Consider the following 18326-nt stretch of genomic DNA (forward strand, 5'->3'; position numbering starts at 1 on the left):
TTTCAAATCTAGTCCTGGTTTTAGAACTTATCTACACTTTCTCCTTCATTTATTCACTCATTCATTCTTTTGTGTTCTTCCTTGAAATTCATTAAGGATCAGAGCAAGACAGTAAATAGAAGGGCTTTCATCTAAGGGTTTGGTACAGCCAAGAGATGGAAGGATCATACATTCCCTGCTGATGTCCACTGGACATAAGTGACATTGGTTAAGTTTCTGAGATATAGAGAGGTAGGGTTTTGTAAGAGCCAGCGTACTTGACCTGAAGAATCCAGGGACAACCTATAGGCTGTTAGAGCTGCATAGTTAGAGGGCACCGACTATATTTAACTATGCAAAAGGGCCGTGAGTAAAAAGGTACATGACTTATTGTCACTATGGAATCCCATCAACGAGTTCCAGAATGATCTGTCTCAATTGCTCTATATATTCAGTGCCCACACACTGTCACACTTATATACATATCACAGATACATGGACAGAGTACGTGCTTTTAAACTCTACATAGAAATTCTTTCAATTAGTCAGTAGAGTCCTCATGCTGTGGAAGAAAATGTCTTTAAATCTCATTTACGTCTCTAATGAAGTTATTTTGGTTCATTAATTTGAATTTGACAAATGTGTTATAGAGTCACTGAGATGTGACTGTTGGATAGTTATGAGTAGTGATGAATTTCTATCTACCAAAGAAAGACAATGGCACATGTGAAAATATGATAAGTGGTAACATCAAGTGCTATTTTAAAATATCAGTCTCAAAATGATCTCTCTGTACAGTCCTTTCTAAGTCTATCATCTCATTAGTGTATATCCACAAGAGTGCATCTAACTGCCAAGCGGTTGCTAAGCTTCCAGTTACACATGGAAGTAGAGCGGGATTATGCAAAAATCTGTAGATTTGGCTATGGTGATATTGGTCTGGCAGACCAAATAAATAATAATCGGCTCACTGTTTTATACTAATAACATAACCTCTTTGCACAACATATAATTGATGGTGTATCTTTCAGATAATCCTCTCTGGGACCCCCAAAGGGGAAAAAAACAGACTAAGGTTAATATCCAAAAGTTTAGTCAATTTCCCCTTATCTTGGTAAACAATCTTTTGGGAGGTTATCCATTTTTTTAATCCTTGGCCTGGCAGATGTCGTCTTGCTGTATTTCCATATTTCTCAACACAGTTCTTGAGACAAGCATTTATTTCATTAACTACAAGACCAATGTAATTTGGCAGGAAGTTTTGCTGCTTTGCTGATACCTGAGTTCTGTTAGCTGCCAATTTATTTACAAATCAAAATAGAAATTTCTTAAGAAACTTGTTATGGGTGTGAGTAAGTGGTGGGGCTGATTCATAACCTGATTTCTTGAACACATTTCTTTCTGAATATCTTTTATTTCCCAAAAGATCCCATTTTAAACCTGGCCTTTTCTTTCACATTCTATACACATGCCAGCAAATGAAGAACAAGTGGGCACAGTGGTCAACAGGGGGAGAACAGCAGATAATGAATATCCTGGGCAGCTCAGAAAAGAAGTTTCTCATGTAACTGGTCTGCTGAACCCTTTCATATCTACAGGATAAATAAACCAGTTCTAACAGCCTCCAACAGGCAGCCACGTTCTCACTCTCCACCCCATCTGGAGGTCACACTTTGTTTTAATGTCACTTCATGGAGTAACGGGAGGAAGAATTTTGTGGGTGGACAGGTTACATTTTTATAGTAGACAGCTGGCAGAATTCCTCATTCTTCATCTCAAATAATTCTCGTAGTTTCAGCTTGCGTGTCTCACCTACTAAAACCACTAGTGTTTATCAAAACACACCCTAAGGCAGTCTTCGGTTTCCAACTGTGTGACTTATTAAAGTCTTCGCTCCCCCACCCCAATAGTTCCTTTATAAGGCAAGACTATAGCTAGTAAAAAAGTGAGCAAAACCCAAAAGTTGCTCCATATTTTAAAAGAAATATGGACTAAAATATGGGCATTTAATGGAAAACCCAGCTGAGCTCTGCTCTCACTCTCAGTTTTAGCCTTTCTTTCTTTCTTTCTTTCTTTCTTTCTTTCTTTCTTTCTTTCTTTCTTTCTTTCTTTCTTTCTTTCTTCCTCTCAGACTCCTGGGTCTCCCCAAAGTGGGAGATGCCATATCTACAGGGTATCCAAGACCTGACCCAACTATAGGATTGATAATGAATCATAGTTTTTTTTTTTTTGCTTTCTTCCCACACTCACCAAGGCAAGAAGCTCATTGATGCAAGAATTGTGGTTATTATTATTTTCTTCCATATTCCTCATACTTAATACTAAAAGCTCAAAAAAATACCAAAATCTCAATGTATAAAATATGCTTAATAATTAGGCAAGAATTAAATTTATTTATTCAAATTTATATTAGGTGTGTCAGTTGTATTTAGAAGGAAGTTTGTCAAGATTTTTTTTAAAGAGGTCTTAACCATTGGGACATATACACGAGAGGCAATGCCTTTTGGTTGATTTTAAAAAATGATGGGGAGGAGGGGTAGAGAGAGGTGTGGGGTGGGTGGGTGTGATGGACTCTGAGGCAGAGCTGGAGGGAAGCAGCTACTCTGGTGGTGGGTGTGGTATTGGAAAGTTGTATATATGAAACCCTATCCTTAACAGTATTGTAAATCATGATGCTTTAAATGAAAAAAGAAGCTACATATAAAAAAAATAGAAGAAATAGTTTAACTGACTGGATCACTTGGTTTGCATGCAGGAGGCCCAGATTGATCCTGGTGTTGCATAAAGTCTCCTAAGCACTGCCACATGTGGCTCCAAAACAAAAACCAAGAGACAAATGATTATAATGGGAACTAGTGCTTAATAGTTGTTTAATAGTACTTGGAGATTTCAAGGAGGGGGATGGAAAGACAGGGAAGCAGGTAGGATGCTTGCCTTTGCATGTTGCCAATCCTGGTCCTAACCTCAGCATCCCATATGGTCTCCTGAGCACCACCAGGAGTAATTCCTGAGTGCAGAGCCAGGAGCAACTCCTGAGCATTGCTGAGTGTGGCTTAAAAAAGCCAAATATATATTTTTTCTTTTTTAAAAATTTTTATTAGTGAAACACAGTGAGGTACTGTTGTCTTACAGTAGTCCCTTTAGCCCTTGTTTTTTAATTTTTTTTTATTTTATTAGTGAAACACCATGAGGTACAGTTATAGACTTACAAATCTTTGTGCTTGGGTTTCAGTTATACAATGCTCAAGTACCCGTCCTTCCACCAGTGCCCATCCTCCACTACCATGGGTCCCAGCATCCCTCCCACCCTCCAACCCCCCCATCAAAAAGCCAAATATTTTTTCAAATAAAATAGTTAAATTTATTCTTTTTATTTTAGCTTTATTACTTATTTCTTTGGGATAATATCACTGAGTTTTTAAATACTTATGGCAGATCAGTGAAAGAGGTGAGACTGGAATTTTGCCTTTAGAGTATAATTTGAGAAATGGTTTTATGGATTAAAAGTGCAAGAAATAGGGGCCAGAGAGATAGTTCAGTGGGTAAAGTGCTTGCTCTAAGGTTTGAATCACAGTTGGGTACCACATAGGGTTCCACAAATGCCAACAGGAGTAATCCCCTGGGCACAGAGCCAGGAGTAAGCCCCAAGAACAGACAGGTGTCCCCGCTATCTCCAAAGCTTAAGAGTGTAGACACACCATAAATTGAAAATTGCACCTGTGTAACTTATCCCCAAATGAACAAATTTATATGTGTATATATGTAAATATATGTGTTATGAGGATGTGTATAAGCGATTCTGTAGAAGAAGCATTCTCTCCATGAAATTTATAAAAAAGAATGTTAGAAAAAATATCAATAATATCAAATTATAATGGTTTGTCTAGATCGTGGTATAGGCATACAACAAAACACTACTTAATAAAATAATATACTTTAAATGATATGAAAATGTGAAAAGAAAAAAGAAAACAGTTTAAAATGTAGATATGGCTGACCTCAATTCTATTATATATTGTTTCACAGAAGAATGTCTTTATACAGAAATGTATCTGTATATCTGGTAATTTATAAGCACTAACTCTATGAGCAGAGGTTATCTTTGTGAGAATGACTTTAAAATTAAAAATTTATAGTCACAATAAAATCTTAACAAAACATTTAAATAAAAGTTAATTTCTCTTCTAATTAGGTGGCAGAGGGGGGTGTCAAATATCTACAAAAATATTAAAACCACAAAAACAATCCACTAATGAGAGAACGTGACACTTAGTGGTATAAACACCTAGAAAAGTACTTCACTAAGAAGCAAAATAAGTCATTTGTATGAGGCAAATTTTTCAGTAGCTGCCAAGCTTGTTGTTAATATATGTGTGTGGTACATGTGTTCTTGAGCAATAGAGTTATTTAAACTGCTCTTGATGTTCCAAAGCCTTCCTCCTTGTTTTTAGAAATTCCTCCCACTTCTCTGAAATCCATCACTGCATCCATTTTTGGCTCATTGCAAAGACCCAGGGGGAACTAGTCATTTCTTGCCATAAAGCTTCACACAAGAGGGCCAAAGGCAATTTCACAGAAATACCCCCTTTCGGATCCTCAGTGAAGGGTGGGGTCATTTCAGGAGTGTTGAGTAAGTTCTTTGAGTGCCTCTCCAAGAAGCTAGCACTTGTTTCACTCTGGTATCTCAGCTTAGCATCCTTGATATGTAGAGCAAAAGGAAATGGATGATGACAAGAAGGGGGTAGCTAAAAACGAAGCTGGAGGACCCGGAAGTTCAAAGAGTGATGGAGAAGATGTGAAGTCAATATCTCTATGTGGAAAATTTCTGGCCAACTACCCTTAAGTCTGAGCATCTTTGCCACATCTTGAAATCTCCACAAGTCTCAGTGTTCCACTGTCCCTCCTCATTTTGCTCCACCTTCTACAAGCATCTGTCTCTACCCATTAGCCCTTTTTTTTCAAGCATGGTGCTTTATAAATCCTAGGCAATGTATCCAGGAAGAGGATTATTTGTTTTTTAATGGCTTATATCAATTCACTTTTTCATTCTTACCCATTAACTCAACTTCTATTTAAAGTCCTCTTTTAGCAGAAAAACCACCTGTCCAATCAAAGATGTGTATCATCTGTATCTTTAATTTGGCTGGGCCAGGGTGTGGAGCAATAAATATTCCCAGTGCAGACTCACTGACTGAGAATGTGAGGTGTGAGGAAAAGCAAGATTTACCTATTTAAAATCCAATTTCAGAAAAAAGTCTGGATGTATCGAATAAATTGATGGGTTCCCTCCCTCCCTCCCTCCCTCCCTCCCTCCCTCCCTCCCTCCCTCCCTCCCTCCCTCCCTCCCTCCCTCCTTTCCTTCCTTCCTTCCTTCCTTCCTTCCTTCCTTCCTTCCTTCCTTCCTTCCTTCCGCCTGCCTTCTTTCCTGTCTACCTGCCTGCCTGCCCTCCCTCCCTCCTTCCCTTCCTCCCTCCCTCTTTCCTTCCTCCACCCAACCACCTATCCATTCACCTGTCTATCTGTGCATCCATCCACCTATTCATACATAAATCCATCTTTCAAAAAACAACCACTGAGCACCTAATAATGGACAAGGCATGGGCAAAGCCCCCAAAGACACTTTTCATAGTTGTTGTGGCAGAGAAGAGAGAAGTCAGTAAACCACTTCAATGTAAACAACAAAAAATTGTAATTAATTCTACAGGTACCATTAAATCTGATGGCAGGCGGATTTGACCCTAAGAAGGAGGTAGGTGCTCTTCTGGAGACACCTTCGGGATGAACTGGAAAGTCTCTCTTCTCTAGTATAGCCCTGATGACAGACACTACTTCCACTGACAACCATTGTTCTCTTTTGGATTTGCTTAAAGAGCCTAGTTTTAAATGCTCTCAGCTGTTCAGTCCCAGAGGACAAGGAGCTATTAGTCGAAGGTAATCATAGCAATTTGATTTCCCATTAGTTTGTGATTCTTTGAACAATGGCTAATGACTGACATATAGCAAAATTCTTCTGTGGTCTTCTGGGAAAGATTTTCATGCTGACCAAAAGGAAGAGAGGGAAGGAGAGACATCTTTCAAATGGGAAGAGTTTGAGTACCTGGTGATACTGTGAGCTGCTATCTCAAAATTGAACTGTATTTATCAGGATTTCTTTGGTTGTACATGCCCAAAGTTTAGTCCACATTTATACAGATTATTTAACTTTGGGGGCATCTCACCAAAGTGTGAGCTCAGTGGCTTCCATTGCAGAGTTTCAAGGTCAAAGAAAGATATATACTGTGAGTGGTAAAACTGTGAAGTTTTTGAATATTTTTATGTTCTGACAAGAAAAGTATGAAATTTGATCTGTAATTTGACCAAGTATATAAATTTCTCTGATGTAGTGAGTTTTTTTTCAAATTTAACAATAAACATTTGGTCCCAGACTGTGGAAAGCTCTAAAAGTGGATAATCTGATTCAGCATTCTGGATCTTTTTCTAGTAAACATAATACTCTGGCATATTCCAGGGTCTCCCCAAGTGCATACTTGGAGTTTGGGGAGCCAGGCACAGAGTTGCTTCCCCGTGCAGATTCAGCTGGACTGTGAGATAAGAGGGTGCCCTGAACTCCACTGTCTTCTTGCCAATTTCTGGACATCAGTCATCCCACTAGTGCTCTTTTCTTTTTTACTATTGTTATTTTTTTTCATTAGTGAAACACGATGAGGTAGAGTTGTAGACTTACAGATTTTTGTGCTTGGGTTTCAGTTATACAATGATTGAGTACCCATCCCTCCACCAATGCCCATTTCCCACCTCCAATGCTCCCGGAATCCCTCCCACCCTCCCATCCCACCCCACCCCTGTGGCAGGGCATTCCCTTTTGTTCTCTCTCCCCTTTTGGGTGCTGTGGTTTGCAAAAGACGCATTGAGTGGCAATCATGTTTGGTCTATAGTCTACTTTCAGCATGTATCTCTCATCCTGGGAGGATCCTCCCAACACCCTTTATTTGGTGCTCCCTTCTCTATCTGAGCTGCCTTCTCCCCCAGCATGTGCGGCTGGTCTCCAAGTCATGGAGTAAACCTCCTGGTACTTATCTTGGCTAATCTTGGGTGTTAGTTTCCCAATTTGTTACTTTATATTCCCCAGATGAGTGTAATCTTTCTATGTCCCTCTCTTTCTGACTCATTTCACTTAGTATGATACTTTCCATGTAGTACCACTTGTATGTAAATTTCGTGACTTCATCTTTTCTAACAGCTGCATAGTACTCCATTGTGTAGATGTACCAAAGTTTCTTTAACCAGTCATCTGTTCTCGGGCACTGGGGTTTTTTCCAGATTTTGGCTATTGTGAATAGTGCAGCAATGAACATAGATGTGCAGATGTCATTTCGACTGTACTTTTTTTGCCTCTCTGGGATATATTCCCAGGAGTGGTATTGCTGGGTCAAATGGGAGCTCAATTTCTAATTTTTTGAGAATTGTCCACCCACTAGTGCTCTTGTCCTAGTCTGCAGTGTCTCTTGCCCTGACACATGGGAGTGCCCTTAGCCTCTTGGTAGCGTGTGTCTATGAGAATTTTAGTGCTCCCTTCATGGTCTGGGATTCCATGAGAACTGTGGCTGCAGCATGATGGCAGGTGCTGCATGTGGGGCTGAGACTCCCTAGGGATCTGAGCAGGTACAAATCACCCTCATCCCCTGGGAGAGGGGACACCAGCTGCAGACAGGGCAGGAGTGAGGGGTCTAGAGGTGGTTTGTTATACACTAGTCAGACTGACTCTGCTTTGCCTCATCCTCTTCCTGGGTTCATATGATCCTAACATGTTCTCTACAGTGAAGAAGGGTGAAGACTCTGGCATAGATACTGTGCAACCGCCCTACTGCCTGACAGTGCTGTGCCAGTGAGAACTGGCATTTTTCAAGGAGGGGTGACACTTGCTCTTTGGGGTCTCTGTGTCCCTTAAACTGAGTGGAGATGCAGTTCCAGGTTGTGAAAGCTCCTTTCCCACTATTTGCTCTTTGATTGAAAATGTTAAGTACAGGCTTTGGGATACTGAAGAGCTGGCTGTCTTGTCAAACTGATGATGGCTGAGTGACCCATTATCCTTTGGCTGTTGATACCTATGTGCTGTGATGCTCTGAGTCCTCTCAGCTTAGATGGAAGATGGGGTCTCTGGCTTCATAAAAAACTGGCAGAAGCCTGGGTCAGGCAATGAAGCAAATAGGGACCAAAGATAATCCCAGACACTCCTCTTTTTGAAGGGTTGAACACATCTCTATTTGAAGGGCTGGAGCAATAACACAGCGGTAAGGCATCTGCCTTGCATGCAGCCAACATGGCCGACTCAAGTTCGATTCCTCCACCCCTCTCAGAGAGCCCAGCAAGCTACCAAGAGTATCTCGCCCGCACGACAGAGCCTGGCAAGCTACCAGTGACGTATTCAATATGCCAAACACAGTAACAACAAGTCTCATGATGGAGATGTTACTGGGCCCGCTCGAGCAAATTGTACTGGACCATGAACACAAAAAAACTTGCAGGAAGGTAGATAGATGTATGCTTGCTCCTGGCTAGGCTCTTGGCAAAGCATGCAAAGTGGAACTTTAGTTCTCTTGCTTTTTTCTTTGAAACTGTTACCTCTCATATTCTTCTCTATCATTCCCCATAGAGAGGGTAGTTTCAGGATCCTTTTACTTTCCAGAACTCTATGGTCTGTGCTGGCCTTAGCCTATGGTGTTGCTCAATAGGATTTTCTATGCTAATGAGAATGTTCCATATTTGCTCTAGCAAATATAGTTACCACTACCCATGTCTGATTACTGAACATCTGAAAAGTGAACAATGTGATACAGAAAATAAATTCTTGGTATTACTTAATTTAAATGAATTTACATTTGCATTGCCATGCATGGCTGTTGGCTGGTGTATCAGACAGCACAGAACTGGGGTACATTATCTCCACTATTTGTCTTTCCATGGCAAATTCCAAGATCCTCTTCTTAGAGAAGTACCAACAATGAACCCCACACATTTATATCCAGAAATTAAAGTTTTGCCCCTCTTAGAGAAGTGCATGAGTTTTGAGCAATCTTGTCTTTCATTCAAATCAGATTCAAGATAGGAATGCAGAGACTGGCAGCCAAGCATGGTGGGTGAAATGGTTATTGGCATGGAGTTTTAGAGTCACTTCAAAGCACACTGTGGAGATAGGTACACCTTTTTCAGTGCCCTTGGCTGCTTCTATCCTCTCGCAGTCTGGGGGTGGAGGAAATGGAGCCCACAGAAACACAGATTGGAGCCTTGGGAAGGTAGAGAGTAGTGAAGGTAGGAGTAAGAATGGGCAGAGCGCCAGGAAAACCAAACAATTGCAAAAGAAGCTGGAGTGACTGTCAGAATGATGCTCTGCTCCATCCTGGGGAGAAAGTGCCAGGGAGAAATTGTTTGGGCATGATTCATACCACTGGGACAGCATTGGGTTAACAGTTCAGCCAAAGAGATCTTTTGAAGACTACAAAATGGATGGTGGCACTTCTTGACAGAGTTGTGGAGAAATACTGCTGTTCAACTCATAATTCAAATTCAGCCACTTAAGGAGAATTATTTTCCTTCTCAATTCTTTTATGAACACTGATTTCTAAATGTTTTCCCCACTCTGAAACTGAGCTGCTTTTCTGTTTCTCTTGGACGACCATGAAATTAATCTGAAGTTTTCACAGATACTCATTGGTACCAGAAACAGCCTTTGAAAGCAAACATTAGGAGGGGTTAAAGGTGGGGGATTGGAGGGGGATACAAGGCAAGGTTGGAGGTAAGCAGGAAGAACCTACACCAACCTGAGCCCAAAAGAATTTAGGGTTGAATACTGCAGGTACATTTATGTACCATTTCACCTGCTCTAAGCTACCGAGAGTATTCGATATGCCAGACACAGTAACAATAAAGTCTCCAATGGAGACGTTACTGGGCCCGCTTGAGCAAATGCTCTTTGAGAAAAGGAAAAAGTCACTTTAAATTCATGTTTAGATAGCATACTTATTGCTTAAAAACACATTTAAGAAGCTGTGGAAGGAGATGGGTCTGATATCTTTAGTGCTATTATGCCACCTATGTTTAAGTATACACACATACACATAAAAGCAGCTAGACTAATGCTTTACAAACCACTTCAGAGCATTCCATACTTTCCTGGCCCTTTTCAACTTGAAAAAGGGAAGAGCTACTCCTAGAACTTGTATTCCTTACTTTCCCTGTTTATCTTCCATTCAGATAAATTCATGAGGCATCTGGCATCAAAAAGTTCAGAAAGAAAAAAGAGATCCAGAGAACCTGGTTGTCTGCTTGGGTTGATTCACCGGCTGCTATGTTACCAAATAGTCCTGGGCAAAGTTATTAGGCCACAGAGTCCTTTTTTGCCAAAGCATTTTGATGATTTACACCCTCTATTCTCAAGTCCTTGCTAGTGTTTTCTGTCAACACTATAAATTTCAGTCCATTTGCATAAAAAATAAAGTTCGGGCTAGACTGAGGTAACTTAGAGCAGTGGTTCAGTTCATCATGGGTGGGTATGTGATTTTGACACTTCTCACCCAAAATATTTTCCAAAATTTAAAAACATTATTTTATTGTCACTGCTGGCATTTTTTTCTCACTGGAATCTTAGGCAATGTCTGAAGATATTGTTGATGGTTACAAGAGGAGGGCAGAGATCAGGTAGTCAAGCACCAGGAACTGCACAGAATAGCAGCCACCACAAAGAATGATCTATCCTGAATGTCACTGGAGCAGAAGCTAAGGAATTCTGATCAGAGGGAAAGTGCAGGGGGTTGGTACTGAAGTGCAGATGCCCCTTTAAGGGTTATCAATTTTTTTTCTGCTGGAAGACTAGCAGATACCCTGGAGTGAAGAACTCAGAAAGTTCAGGATAACTTTGGCTAGAAGTCTTTTTTTTAAACAATAATCTCACCAATTTCAAATCTTCAACTTCCTGAGAATGCACCCTCAGAATGATACCTGTTAAATTGGTCTCGGTGGGTATGAATCCCATTACATAATGCCCATTATAGATATAATATATATAGAGGCAAGCCCTGAAACTTGGTTTCTCGAATTGTAAAATAGAGTCCTAATACTGTATTACCTGTTTTTTTTTTTTTTACAGCTGGGTCTCGTAGCTTAGGAAAATGGGATAGGGTATACAGCTCAAGTTGAGACGAAAGGGGAATGTGTTAGTTACTATTTAAATCCAACTACAAAATGGCAATGGGATACTGTAAGGTAAGTGGGTGATTGAGGGGTGCAGAGTTAATCAACAGCTCGTGAGATGCAAGCCAGCAGAATGATGGCTGGGGGCGGGGTCAGAGGACCAGGGGGCCAGGTACTTATTCCCATGTCTATAGTAGGTGGAGAAGATCATTTCTCATCATGGATGAATCTTTCCATAGAGTGAGTCAATGGTCTGGTACACAGGCGATACATGCACTGACAATACTGGCTGCAGAAGGGACTCAGAAAACTGGGATATGAAATTATGTGGACGGCTGAGGAAAATAAAAGAAAATATGAAACTTCTCACCCCCACCCTACCCCCAATTTTAAAAGTAACACAGACAATGTCAATTCAACTTCTGGTGTAGAAAAAATTAAAGAGGGGAAAAACATCCCTCATAATTGCACCACTACAAGATAGTAGCACTGCACCGTAGCACTGTCCTCCCATTGTTTATCGATTTGCTTGAGCAGGCCCAGTAACATCTCCATCGTGAGACTTGTTGTTACTGTATTTGGCATATCGAATACATTATGAGTAGCTTGCCAGGCTTTGCTGTGCGGGAGAGATACTCTTGGGAGCTTGCTGAGCTCTCCGAGAGGGGCAGAGGAATTGAACTCAGGTTGACCAAGACGGCTGCATGCAAGGCAAATGCCCTACCTACCGTGCTATCGCTCCAGCCCACAAGACAGTAGCTATCAATAATTTTGGTATTTTCTTTGAGTGAAACAGAGGATTTTCTAAGTAGGACAGATTAGGGGTGCTTGGGTAGAAAAGATCTAGAGAAAATCAGAATAAGGTGATGCAGATGTTGATGGATTTAGAAGGATTTTCTCTCAGACCCCAGGTAATTAAGTCCTGTCCTTACTCAGATGAATTGGACAGTAGACAAAGGAGCCGGATTTTAAAGGGTCATGTGATCAAAGTCTGCTTACCTTTAGGGTTCCTGTGGAAAACATCCTTAGTGTTTGCCTCCATGAATAGAAGAATTCTTTAGCTGAAAGAGGAAATGAGTCATTTTAACTCAAAGATAACAAAACATGAGATATACGATTTCTGACTCACTTTGCAGTCCTAGCTTCACTGAAAAGATTATGCTTCAGTGACAGACAGTGACAGACAGTCCCAGTGTTTTGGAATTGGTTTTATAGCAACCTTAGTTTGAAGTATTTTAAATACCCTGAAATGCAGTGTCTATCTTAATGCATTTGATTTTTCATTCTTTGTTTTCTGTATGTATAATATATGAATATTTTTCAGAATTATTTAAGAGTAAAGCACAGTCATGCGACATTTTCACCCCTAAATATTTAATGTGTTTTCCTAAGAACAAGATCATTCTCTTACATAAACATAGTACAATGATTAAAATAGAAAAATTAACATTAATATAGTAAAAACCACTGTCAAACCTACATTGTCTTACTCAAAAGTTTCCAATTATCCACATTGGAATTAGATTTTTTAAATTTATTTTGAGGACACTGAATTAAACTCATTCACAGTTTCTTTCTTGACCATTCCCCAATTTGGGAATTTGGCCATTTCACTTTGAAGCTCCAGTTTTATTTGAACTTCTTGTGTTGGCTTCCACATTAAGTTTCATGCCTAGATGGTTTTTATAACTGTGAACAATTTTTGGCGAAGAAAGAATTGTTTTCTGGGCTGCCAGTTGCAGTTTTCTATTGTCTGGGATATGACCATTAGAATTTATAGTTCCTATCTTGTTCCTGCTAATTTATCAGCTTCAAGACACTATCTATTGCTTTAGTTTTTAAATTTTGATTGAATTATTACTGAAGTAATATGTCTTGTAGTGTTGGATGTAGGGTTTGTTTAACCACCAACAAGTGTACAAAAACTCTCTACTATTATCCCTCGGACCTTCTAGTTCATTCTAATTCATCCCACCCCTCCCCTCACCCTTGCTTGGTAACTTAGGTTTCTTTGTTAAGATTTCAGTTCTGTTGTTAGAGTTCAAGGTTTGTTTTTCTTGGACACTGTCTATTCCCTTGACTTGTTGTTCTGTGAGTGAGATCATTCTACATTTATCTGTCTCCCTCTGATTTATTTTATCTAACACGAGACCTCTCTAGTTCTATCCAAGTTGTAGTAAGAAGAAGATGTCATCTTTTTGGTATAAGACATTGGTATAAGACTGTGGGAACTGACCAACCCATGGCATGAGGTCTTAGGTGATAACAGCTAATAATATGAATATGAGTTAGGATAAAAATGATTTCAGAACTTGAATGCAATATAGGTAGCAGATGTCTGTAGCTACTTGTAAAATTTTACGTTGGTGTCTGGACTGAACCCCTAAATTGAAGCTCAATTTTGTCTTATTTACTTCTACCAGAACAAACAATGCTTCCAAATAATGTTGATTAGCTTCAAAATACAGAATCCTAAGGCTTTATCCTTTGAGGAATCTAAGACTAGATATTCCCCACTTTCCATCCTGACTCAACTGATGGACGAGGAAGTTGTGGGTACCTACCAACAACCTCATACTGATGAAAATCTCTCTCTCTCTCACTCCACTTTCTCAACATTACTGTGAAGGGCATAATGAGTGGAGCCCAGATATCTTTGCAATAAAAGCCTTATGTGAGGTGATGAGGGCATCTGAGCACAAACCGACCAGCCCCAAGGCATTTGGTAATGAAACGTCTGATGAATGTCAAGCTTATAACACATATGTCTGGGCCCTATTTCTCAGAAGCCACCAAATTTTCCTTCAGAGATTTTTCAGCAGGGCTGAATGTCTCATTTAAAAAACAGAACATTCTAGAACAGATTTTAGATTCTGAGAATTGTTTCAGGACTTCAAAGCCACTCTTTTATACCATGCTGTCTTTGTTCAGAACAACTGCTGCTCTGTTTCCTCTTCAATAAAGCCCAGACTTTTGATCCTCTGATGGGAAACCCTGAGGGGTGAGAAGAAGCTAGGGAAGGGTGAAGAGCAGGTGGGATATGAGAGGAGGGATACACTGCGGGTGGAAAATCTGAAATGATAAACTCCAGCAGTGGGATCTTGGGTGGAGCCTGCCAAGGCCATCATGGACATTTCACTCACTTCTGCACTTCAACATATATATGTCTATGGAGAGCCAGATCTTGGACTCATTGCATTCATTTGTCTATTTAATGACTTGGTATTTTAAAAATGCTTAGGGGTTGGAAGAAGAGTGCTGGTGTCAAGGCACTTGCCTTGGATGCAGTGAACAATGGATCTATCTCCAAGAACTTATATCCTCTGAGTACCATTGGAAGCCTGGGACTCCATGCCAGGCTGTTTTCACTCAGGGAGCCCCCGAGGGGCGGGTGAGAGCCCTCTCCACCCCAAGGGACCCAGCCCCGGCAGCCAACCTCCACTACTGGACCACCGCCATGCTCCAGGCCACTTTCCACATGCTTGGGCTGAGCCTCACGCATGAGTGAAGTCCCATGGAACCCAGATAATGTGGAACTTTGTGACCTTGGACTCTGGGCTTAACAGGACCCGGAAGCGGAAATCCTCTGCCCATTTCCCCCAGTCCCCGGTAACCCAGGGGTCACTGCCATATGCCACCTCCTGTCAGTGCCAGATAATCTCATCATCAGCCACCATCCAGAACTCATGGGTGCTTCTCCTGGAAGGGAGCATAACATGAGGCCCCCATAGCCATGCCACTGGATTCAGTGCCAGGCTGTTTTCATTCGGAGTGCCCCAGAGGGGGATGGGTGAGAGCCCTCCCCGCCCCAAGGGAGCCAATGCCGGCAGCCAACCTCCACAACCCAAATGCTGCCACACTCCAGGCTGCTTTCCACACACTTGGGCAGAGCCTCACATATGAGCGAATATATTCCTGGACTGTGCCAAGTGACACATCATGAGATACTCCCTACCTGTTCTCCATAATTACCATACCATATTTGATGGGATTCAGACAGTAGGCAACAAATCCTAGAGGGAAATATATATATATATGCATATATACATATTTTCAGATATATATATATCAAAGCTCATATCACTCAAATTTTAACAACATGTTAGTGATAGCCTATAGAATGTCTTAATGGCTCCTGCCAAAATAAAACAATCTTCACACTGTTTCCTATATGAACACTATTTTGTAAGCATTTTCAGCAGCTCTTCATAACAGACAATACAAAATATATTCTTTACATTGTGTTTTGGGACAGGGCTTGGGGCTTGGGATGGAAACATCCTGAATTTGGTGGTGGTGGGTGTAATGGTGGTGGGATTGGTGTTTGAATATTAAATGTTACCAAATATTGTAAAAATAAATGAATAAATAAATAATTTTTAAAAAGTGTGGGGGGGGGGAGGAAAGAAAATGGGTCCAAAGCAAAACAAACGAAAAAACAAAAATATCATTGAAATTCGGATTGGTGAGAGAGGGGTTAAGGAATTTTTCAGGCACATGGCTGACCCTGACTCAATCCCTGATACCACATGTAGTTCTGAGCACATTCGAAATTATCCCTGACCACAGAGATAAGAGTAAGCCCGAGCATGTGGGAAGTGGCCGAACACACTTAAACTATGAAATTAAACAAAAGTGGCCGGCACAGCATTTGGCCTCTGAAATTCTCTGTTCCAACACCCATATGGACTCTCACTTCTTCTAAGATTACTGGAGAAGATTTCTATAGTTCTCTTGACTGAAACTTTGGTTTGGACTCCACCACTGGTAGATGGCAGATAGTAGAAAGCACTTCTGGGAATATATTCCCATTTCTCTTGACTTAATTTTAGCACTAGTTGTATTTTCATCACCACAGCTCAAGTTGGCAACTTCTGTCACATGGCTCTGCTATCAGTGGGTTCTTAGTAAAAATCTCTCCTCCCTCTCAGGTTCTATCTATGCAGAGAATGTAGTGGCACTATCTATAGCCACATTATTAGAAGCATGGTGCTCAGAACCAAGGAGGTGATAGTATTTTTTTTTCCTCTACTAGCTCCCACTTAAAGCTCTAGACTCAGTTTTGGGGTTTGCACTTGAAGATAAGATGTTAGCTTCCATAAGTGTTTGAAGTTCTGTGGTATAAAACAGAGTTTATAAATAAACTTTTTCTTCAAGGGACAACAGTAAATATTTTTGACTCTGTGGGACCATATCTTTTCTTTGCAATGACTGAGCTAGTGTGCCAAAGTATTTGTAGACAATTGAATAGACTTGACTGTGTTAAAAATGTTGCTTCACCATAAAAAAGCATAGTATGAGACTAATACCCAAGGAGAGTAGAAACAAGGGCCAGGAGGATTGGTCCATGCTTCAAAGTCTGCCTCAGTTGCTGGGGGAGAAGGTGGTTGGGGTAGAGAAGAAACCACTATGACAAAGATAGTTGGAAACGATCACTCTGGATAAGATCTGCATGCTTAAAGTACGTAAAGGAACAAACATAATAACCACTCAGTATCTGTACTGCAAACCATAATATCCAAACGGGGCGGGGAGAGAGGGAGAGAGGGGAGTGGGAGAGAGGGAGGGAGGGAGGAGGAAGGAAAGAAGGAAGGAAGAAAGGAAGAAAAGAAGGAAGGAAGGAAGGAAGGAGGGAGGGAGGGAGGGAGGGAAAAGAAGGGAGGAAGAGGGTGGGAGGGAGGGGGAGACAGGAAGAGAGGGAAGGAGGGAGGGAGGGGGAGAGGGAAAAGAAGGAAGGGAGGAAGAGGGTGGGAAGGAGGGGGAGAGAGGGAGAGAGGGAGGGAGGGAAGGAGGGAGGGAGGGGGAGGAAGGGAGGGAGAGAGGGAAAAGAAGGGAGGAAGAGGGTGGGAGGGAGGGGGAGACAGGGAGAGAGGGAGGGAGGGAGGGGGAGAGGGAAAAGAAGGGAGGGAGGAAGAGGGTGGGAAGGAGGGGGAGAGAGGGAGAGAGGGGGAGGGAGAGGTAGAGGGATAGAGAGGGGAAGGAAAGCGGGAGGAAAGGGAGAGATAGAAAGAGAGAGAGAGAGAGAGGAAAAGTGTCTGCCATGAAGGCAGGCTGGGGGGAAGGAGAGGGGGGAGGGAAACTGGGGTCATTGGTGCTGGGAAATGCACACTGGTGGAGAGAGGGTGCTGGAATATTGTATGACTGAAACCTGATCATGAACAGCTTTGTAACTGTGTTTCTCAAGGTGACTCAAAAATAAAAATAGTTGCTCCACAAAAATAAATGGTGGTCTGGATTTTCTCTGCAGGTTTTACTTTTCTGACTTTCGATATAAAGGGGAAAAGTAGATTTGTTCTGGGTTTGTTCAGAAGGAAGAAGTTGGATCAATGAGTAAAAATTGCAGGGAGGTAGATTTGTGCTAATTTTAAGGCCATTTTTTCTAAAGAAGAATTCTGTTCCCAAAGAGTATGAGCTATTTTATAAAGCAGCGGGGTTTTATTTTGTCTTTTGTTTCTTTTCTTCTTTGTCATTGAAAGGGTTCAACTGAGAGGTTGGGAACTGTGGAGTAGTTTTCTACAGAGCTTGGAGAGTAATCAGGTGAGGTGTGAGGTGATAAATTATCCAGTTTAGGTGACTCAGCAAACTACTGCACACATAGAAAATCTTTTTAATTTTATGCTTCTAAATGGAAGGGCCATGTTATGCCTATCTCCTGCATCTTGTTCTCATCTGAGAATCTAGACTTTAAATTTGGTGGTTGGGACCAATACATGTTTTTTCAACTTGGCTCTTTTAGCAAAATCTTGCTGACAGAGTAATTAAACTAACTTGTCCCTTGTACATTCATCATTACTAATCATATTAAATTAGTTTAATTGCCTCTAATACACTTCAACAATTGAGGATTTTTATAGAAAAAATAGATGTAGCAGTCAACATTTTTCAAGACCTGAGAATATGCCAGCTATTGGCCTAAAACCTTTACATGCATTGTATTACTTAATTCTTCTCCCAAACCTATGAGGAAGCTGCTATTTTTAGCCACATCTTATTGAAAAGGAAAATTGAGTCCACAGAAGACTTATTGATAAGAAGTGGCAAAACCAAAAATTGAACAGGGATCTCTTTTGCACTCTGGTCCAACCTGAACATCTTCCTGTTTATCATTCATCCATGCATTCTTTTTTTTTAAATTTAATTTTCATTAGTGAAACACCATG

At 41.0% G+C, this 18326-nt stretch overlaps 1 protein-coding gene across 3 annotated transcripts in view; it reads right to left on the reverse strand.

Annotated features, from left to right (window-relative positions):
* PRLR (prolactin receptor) overlaps positions 1 to 18326 on the reverse strand; it is a 193203-nt gene that overhangs the window by 38079 nt on the left and 136798 nt on the right. For all 3 annotated transcript variants that reach the window (XM_056112121.1, XM_056112122.1, XM_056112123.1), the window contains exon 2: positions 12166 to 12227. In XM_056112121.1, the coding sequence (XP_055968096.1) occupies positions 12166 to 12208 (43 nt within the window). In that variant the 5' untranslated portion in view covers positions 12209 to 12227. The remainder of the gene's footprint in view (positions 1 to 12165; positions 12228 to 18326) is intronic.

This window comes from Sorex fumeus, unplaced genomic scaffold, assembly GCF_029834395.1.
Source record: "Sorex fumeus unplaced genomic scaffold, SorFum_2.1 ptg000015l, whole genome shotgun sequence".
Classification (NCBI taxonomy): Eukaryota; Metazoa; Chordata; class Mammalia; order Eulipotyphla; family Soricidae; genus Sorex; species Sorex fumeus.